General features: G+C 33.7%; 1 protein-coding gene across 1 annotated transcript; it reads right to left on the reverse strand.

The window, feature by feature from the left end:
- Positions 1 to 903: 903 nt before the first annotated feature.
- LOC129945854 (protein mab-21-like) lies at positions 904 to 2,764 on the reverse strand. Its single transcript, XM_056055788.1, has 3 exons — positions 2,176 to 2,764; positions 1,546 to 2,090; positions 904 to 1,408 (listed from the first exon to the last, which is right to left on the reverse strand). Exons 1-3 carry the CDS (start codon positions 2,376 to 2,378, stop codon positions 1,059 to 1,061), a joined length of 1,098 nt encoding a protein of 365 aa, XP_055911763.1. The 5' UTR covers positions 2,379 to 2,764; the 3' UTR covers positions 904 to 1,058.
- Positions 2,765 to 7,867: the final 5,103 nt, after the last annotated feature.

A 7,867-nucleotide genomic window follows, 5' to 3' on the forward strand; every position in this document is an offset into this window, starting at 1 on the left:
TATAGCATCTTAATTTATGATCAAATTTAATTACCAAAAAAACTATTTGAAAAAAAAAACACATAAAACTAGAGTCCAAGTGGCTTGTTAAAATTTTATTACCATTTAAACACTTAAAATTTAATGGATTTAAAATTTAAGAAAAAAAAGCTTTTAAGACAATTCTTTATTTATTCATTTCCATAAAAATAAATTTAAACTATAACGCAGCTACAATTTTTTTTTATGTTTGGAGGTGTATGGATAAAGAAAATGAATTGATATTTTTATATTTTTACACAATGGAAAGAAAGAAAAAAATGTTTGCTTTTTAATAAAAATGTGCTTGACACATAATTATTTGCACCATAATTTATTGAATTTATTGTAAGTAATACATAACTATTAAGTTCTATATATACATATTTCATTAAATCATTTTTTCGTTTGTACACTATCATTCCAATCTCAAAGGTATCTCAGAAATTCAAGAAATAAAAATTATAAAATGCAAGCTTTAGTTTTTATATTTTGTTAAGACACCAGCTCAAAAAAAAATTACCTCTTGAAATAAAATCACTTGCCATGTGGTCGAATAGGATCGTCTTTAAAATGATCAAGCTGCCTGAAATCCCAAGTCATGAGTTATAACGCAGGGTTTTTGTGATGTAAAATTTCTTCGTCAGATGTTTAATTTTATTTCTTAAATGAAGGACTAACTTGATCAACATGACTATTTCGGCCAAAGCTAGCTGTAGGCCTGAAAGTATAACCTATACCCATGTAAGGTGTTTTGAATAAATAGGCCAAAGCAAGAGGTTAAGAAAATTTGTTTCACTTTGTATCACTGGTGATCGAAGAATTCTAAGATAATTTGTTCAATGAGATTTAAGTTGTAGTTTGGTCTCAATATTTTTTCGTTTGAAAATTTATGAAACAAACTTAAATTTCTGAGATACCCTAGTAATTCACACGAATATGATATTTAATACAGTTTTTATAACTTAATCACAATAAAATATAAAATAAACACTTCTCTTTATTACAAAACAAAACAAAATAATGAATTATATACACTTCTATAACTTATCGAATGCATTAATATTTGTCAACATCTCCCTTGTGAGTCGCCACACCTGTTTGGCTGCATTTTCTAGAGAGCTCGGCGATTTGCCCTTAAACATATCCAAACTGGGTAAAAAGTAATGCGGACATCTACGATATTGTAAACACGAGATTAATTGCAAGAAAATCCCATTAATTCGATCGGCGACACAACACTCATCCCATTCGAATTCTCGCGGATGTTTCTCGCACTCGTATAGAAGAAGATTTTTCAAATGATAAGCACTTATAGGATTGCCGGGCAAATCCAAATGCCGATCGCGCAATGTCTTGAGAATACTTAAACATCTCTTACGACATCCACCTAAAGATATATGGGGTATACAGAATATATAGATTGGGTGTAAGGCAATGAACAGACAAACAGACGAACGGACAGACAGACAGACAGAAAGAAATTAAAACAGTTATCAAGATCATGTCGAATGTCGTTGTTTATACCTTGTAAGAGCCGATTCTCAGCCTCGAAGAAGCTCAACACCCAAGCATCACCTTCCATGCTGGCATTCTTGCCCTGCATAATGATGCTCTCCTTTGAGAGTAAATCAAATCCTTCTGTCTTCACTTCGGCAACGAGACTTGGATGGGGCCATGGTATGCCCGGCAGTGGCCAATGGGCCGCCGATCGTGGCCATATGCCGGAGCACTTGAAAGACGGCGTTATCTGGACTATGTATCGATCGCGTATTCGCAACTTCACTTCACTTGTGTCTGCCATCATTTTGACCATGTCACGGTAGATGCTCTTATCGCAGGCCTGCGCCACTAAGGTTTGAAAGCGCGATCGAATCTTTCGTGATGATAGGTAGCCGGAAGCCGTTATAAATTCCACCCACAGAGACATTGACCGTTTGCGGCCATCGCTCAATTTTAGCACAGCACATCCGGGAAGTGTTCCGTCGTCAACGAAGTTGAACACACCCATTTGATTTAGATAGAGAACGATTTCGAATTCGTTTGGTGAGATCACTTCGACACCTTCGAATCTGTAGAATTTATGGAGGGTTAGTTGGTGGGATAAGTTTTAGACTGACTGTCAAGTTTGCTTTTTTTTGAAGACATCTAACTCACCTTCCATTGCATTCGACAAGACTTGAAATGAATCTGGGCTCCTGAACTTCAACTTCCTTGAGAATTTCCTGAACGATTTTGCAAATCTCCCGAATCGAGGTGCATATTTTTAGCATTCTCGTTTGAACGCGTTCCGCACAGAATTTGTTCATCTGGTAGACCATCCGGGTTTGGGCGGCCATCATATCCGGTGGCACAAGCATTTTAAATATGTTGATGTCGAAAAAAAACTATAGGCTCACTTGATAGGAGGAATGTTACGCTTTTGGGTGGGATTACAATATTTAGGTACCTACGCTTTAAACATATGATGGAAACAAATATCCAAAGATGTGAATTTTTAATTATCCCTTTGTTTCTTATTTCGTTTTTTTGTTTTATTTTTAATTTTATAATGAAAACAACCGACAATTTAAACACCAAAACAAAAAAATAAAGAACAATATTGTCTGTGGGGGAATTCGATACGCGATGTCTTTATCTGAACTGCATCCGCAGTTTCCCATCAACTCTTTCAGTAAATCTTTACAATCTTTTTCGATAAAAGTTGCACAATTGCACGTAGGTACCTACTCCTGTTTGGAGCAGGCATTCCAATACAGTGGGATTTTGTTTGTTTATGTGTGCAATATACATCCACCCACTCGAGACGAGGAAAAAATGGGGAAAAATCGATATGAGGTTTGGCGGCTGACCGGGCCAGGGTAAAAGATACTTTTTGTATCTATGTATTTGTTTGCAATTTAAGCATATTTCTGCAAAAAATATAAAATGGGTTTGTGTTGACATTTCTGAGTATGTGTGTGTGTTCAAAAAGGGGCGCGGTTTAATGACTCCACCCCTAAGAAGCAAACAAAACAAAAATAAACTCCTTTGTGCTTTGGGATAGGAAATGAATGAATGAACAACCACTCAACCAGCAGCCAGCCATTGCTGTCAAATTCATTCGCATCTATGCCTACAGCCAAACATAGGTTAGGTTGTTAGGTATACACATGGGGGCTATAAGATTGTTTTGTTTTTCGATTCATTCCAAGTTGTTTAAGGTATAGGTTTGTAGGTATAGATAGAGAATAGAGAAAAGAAGAAAAAAAAAGATTGATGATTGATGATAGTATTGTTGTGACTAAGAGTTTAGAAAGAGATAAGAAAAAAATCGATGAGATTTTCTCACCAAAGTGAACTGAATTTTATTATATTTTATTTTTATTGTATTTCTTTAAAAAGATAAATAACTATCTATCTACCTATCTTTATACATATCTGTATTATATCTACGTCGTGTAAAAAGGTAGAAGAAAAATGTCGCCTGTTCTTAAAACTTTAATTATAGATAGGTTGATATTTATAGAAGTAGATAATCCAGGTGTACCTATGTACATTGTATATATAAACATATACACAGAAACAAGGAGTTATAAGAACATGTAGGTATTAGGTATTCACATATATTTGGATTTTTGATTTGCCTACATCTAATTTATTTAATTAATGTTTATTTATTGGTCTTCCAACATATGTATCTATTTTTTGTTTGATCTTGATAATTCTTATATTTGAAATTATAAATGCAAATCTAAGTATATGGGCATACCTTTATTTTATAAAAGTCTATTTACTAATTAGGTTATAGATGAAGATATTTGTCTATTAGATACATAAGGTCTTATAGTAAATTATACAAAAGATAAAATATACAATACATACATAACCTACCTATATGCTAATAGCATAAGAGCACTCTATACAGATTTTCCACTTTATTCCCCAAAATAAAAAAAATGGACTACTTAAAAAGGGTATACAAAAGTGCGTGACTAGGATGAGTCCACAAGCAAAATTAAAAAAAAAAAACAAAAAATGATAAAATATGTGTATTTTATGGTTTAACAACATTTATTTTTAACGAATTTTATATTAGTAATGAATTAGGGAAACCAAAAATATGTCCTTAAAAAACTAGTTTAACCTTTAAACATCAAATATATGCCCTCAAAAAATTCTCAATAATAATGTAAATTGTAAAATATGTTTATAAGAAGCGTTAGGATATTAATTAATAAGAACAATACCAAGAAAAAAAGACAAATCAAAACTCTTCTTCACTCCAGCTTGTTGAATATTAATAAAACATCCAGTTCAACTTCGAACACACCCAAAAGGTATATTATTTAAGAAAAAAAAAAAGCTGGGATGTGACCCACTCTGATAACTTCCCATCCCGTTTGTCAATTTGTCTTGCTTAAAAGTTTTGAGGTTTTCGTGTTTTGTTAAAAAAGTTGTCAATTGAATCATTCTAAAAAATTTAAAAACTACCAACAATATTTTACATATGATAAAATAGTTTGATTTCAAAATCTATTTTTGCTAATGAGATTTTTAGTGCTTAGCTTAATTTTTACCAATTTTTTGTAAATTATAATTTTTGTGAAAAAACTGACAGTTGCATTTTTAAAAATCGAAATTAATATTTTCTGTGAGATTAAATAAGTTTAAAGCTAATATTTTTAATTTTTGAAAAGATATTTGAGCCGAAATTCAATTTTTACTCACTTACTTAAGGTGGCGCTACCGTCCTGTGTGAGTGAACTAGGGCCTCACCCAACAAACTTCTCCATCTAGCTCGGTCCCTAGCTAGATGTCTCCAGTTTCGCGCTCCAAGTTGGGTGAGGTCACCTTCCACTTGTGCGCGCCACCTTATCCGCGGTCTTCCTCTACTGCGCTGTCCTGTGGGTGCGGATTCGAAGACTTTCCGGGCCGGAGCATTGGTTTCCATGCGCTCTACGTGACCCAGCCATCTTAGTCGTTGGACTTTTACTCTTCTTGCTAAGTCTACGTCGCTGTACAGCCCGTACAGTTCGTCGTTCCATCTTCTCCTCTACTCCCCTTCTCAAAATCCTACTAGATTTTAAAAACGATATTTTTCGTTGCACAAATTATTATTTTGGAGAAAAAATCTTGTATTCGTAAAATGTTCGAGGTGACAAATTTTTTTTTCAGTTTTTTTTTTTTGATTTATAAAAAAAAAACATTTATTGGACGTGTTTGGTATCACGTTACAATATATTAAATACAATTTATTTCATGTCTCTACCGTTTTCGGTTCATGAGATATTTAGGGTTAATCAAAATGTTCACCATTGTTTTAAACCAATTTTCTTGAGAGCCCTTTCTGCCTTATTATTTGTATAACACAATTTATTTGGAGTCGCAATCTCTTCTGGTTTTTGAGCTATGGACGACGAAAAAAACGTCGAAAACGTCGAAAACGTCGAGACGTACGAAAGTACGTATACACGCACGCAGAGACATCTTTCTAAAAATCTTTTATTCAGACTCTAGGGAACTTGGAACGTCGACAAATGTCAAAATTTTGAATTCGACAAATCGGACCCATTACAATAACTTCCTTGGGCAGTTAAAAAAAAAAAACAAAGTTAACAAAACAAATTTATTTTTTAATATTAGAAATTTTTTAATGTCAGCTATGAGTAGGAAAATTTATTGCAAATTTTTGTTGCAGTAAATAACTACATAACATTTAACTAAAATTTTCAAAAAGGAAGCTTTGTCTGTTTGATCGAACTATTTTATACATGGAAAAGCTCTGTTCAACGAAACAGAAGTGATTGGAGCGTATTTGAATGCTAAACATTCAGCATTTGTTTCAACTCCTCTTCTGACATGGTCATTTCAATTATTTTTAGTTTTTCGAAGCCAGCATTTTTTCCATTACATGTTCTATTTTATTCTTCTCTAATTTCGCAGCCTTGCTGTTAATGCTGTAGATTGTCTTCACTGCATCACTTATTATTTGTTTGTTGGAATTGAGCGATAAAACACGTGATTCAATTTTTGAAATTGATGTTACTAAAAACCCATAGCTTAATGCCAAAAAAGAGCATCACAAATCCGAACAATCTTATCAAAATGCTTGGCGTAGTAGTTCAACACTTCGAGCCATGTCCCTGATCTCGTTATGATTAGTTGCGGGAGAAGTACCAGTTCAGGTTCTATGTCTCTAAAAGCTTTCACTCTGGATAGAGCTTTTAAAACACTTTTTTTTCATTTACTATAAAGCGGTCAATGTTAGCAGATTCACTTCTAATTTGTTCACTTACTCGGTGAAGTCCATGTGCGAGGTATGTGACATGCATTATTTTTGGATAGCATCTGATAAAAAAAGTAAGATCGAGTCTTTGTTAAAATCTTCACCCAGAATTCTAACCGAATCATCGAAGAGCCGGGCGATAATGGTTGAGTGATTTGGCATTTCCAGTTGAGCTATATTTCATATTAATGTTTCTTTAGCGAACGTCTCATCTGGATCCAAAGTTCCAATGATAACATTTGCAACATATCTGTTTGCTTCGTCTGTTGTCTAGTCCATTGAACCTTACACAAATTTATTTTGTATCCAAAAATATGCATTTTCAGTGAAATATGCAAACAATTTCCCTAACAGATGACATTTAAAAGACGAAGATTTCAATGAAAAGCATTTTTATCATAGTCTCGAGTTAATAGTGATGTTAACAAAAAATATGTTCGAACATTTTTTTTGGTTGCCCTAGTAATGACTAATGTCCGTCATTTTTTGGATATGCCCTCTATGAGACGGTTTAAAATAAAAACATTAAATTTTTCTTAAAGGAAATTTGGACCAAGGAATCACGAAATGATTCAGATATGTTGTCCTTGTCTTCAAATTGTCTGGCAACATGATAAGCTTTATGAAGAAGCCATTCACTAACTTTTCAATTACGTTAAAGTGTGGTAAATATAGGGGCTATGGCAAAGGTCATTCTCCCTGTGTACTTTCCTCAAAACAGGTTTATTTTGTAATTTTATTTTCTGGATTGCATTACTTTTTGTATTATCCTTTGTAACGTTGGCTGGCTGCTACTCAACTTTTGGCCTTATTTTCGTCGCTGGTGAAGTGGAATTTGAAATAAGCCGCTTATGCTTTTTTTGCCTTTTACTCTTTTTGATTTTTGTCCATATTTTTCTGAATCAGCAATAAGATTGCTTACAACTTTATTACTTCTGTTCCATCTCCTTGCTATTTGACGTCCTGAGAGTCCTAAATAATTCAAAACATCTATTTTTGCATTTTCTGTAGCTGTTAAAGTCTTTTTAGAGCCCATATGTGTTCAAATTAAATTAAAACTGTTGTTTTACCATACAAAAGTTTTTACAAGATCGCACGTGTAAGCTCCTGCACGGAAATGTTCGCAACGGCCTCATTCAAAAGGATATACCTATCACAGCACAGGTAGTAAAAGTTTACGGGTACAACATTTAAACCAGATATATAAAGCGGAAATTGATTCACAAATGTGTGGCCTCATCCTAGTGGTGACAGTCAATTTAAACACTTGGTAAAATAAAATAACGGGTTATCCATTTTACTCTTTCAAAAGTATAGGCCTGGAATTTGGCATCTGAACTATCGCACAACACATACAAATTTTTAAAACCTATTATATATTGTGCTCTTAGAGGAGATTGTAGTTTACTTAATCGACGCGATTATCCAAGCACTTGGCAAAATTATAAAGAAATTTGAAGGGACTTGGTTGGTTACAGGTGTTGCAAGGCCTGTTCAACCGTTTCGCTCGTGCCACTGAAAATAGCGTTGCAGTAAGTGAAAATGTGTCGATTCCTCGTCGTTCTGAGGATCTCTACACCT

The sequence above is a fragment of the Eupeodes corollae genome, chromosome 2 (assembly GCF_945859685.1).
Source record: "Eupeodes corollae chromosome 2, idEupCoro1.1, whole genome shotgun sequence".
Classification (NCBI taxonomy): Eukaryota; Metazoa; Arthropoda; class Insecta; order Diptera; family Syrphidae; genus Eupeodes; species Eupeodes corollae.

Coding starts and splice junctions, on each gene's coding strand:
- LOC129945854 (XM_056055788.1), bottom strand. CDS start 2,378: ATGCTTGTGCCACCGGATATGATGGCCGCCCAAACCCGGATGGTCTAC. Junction 2,091..2,175: donor CTTGTCGAATGCAATGGAAG/GTGAGTTAGATG, acceptor TAAATTCTACAG/ATTCGAAGGTGTCGAAGTGA. Junction 1,409..1,545: donor TGAGAATCGGCTCTTACAAG/GTATAAACAACG, acceptor ATATATCTTTAG/GTGGATGTCGTAAGAGATGT.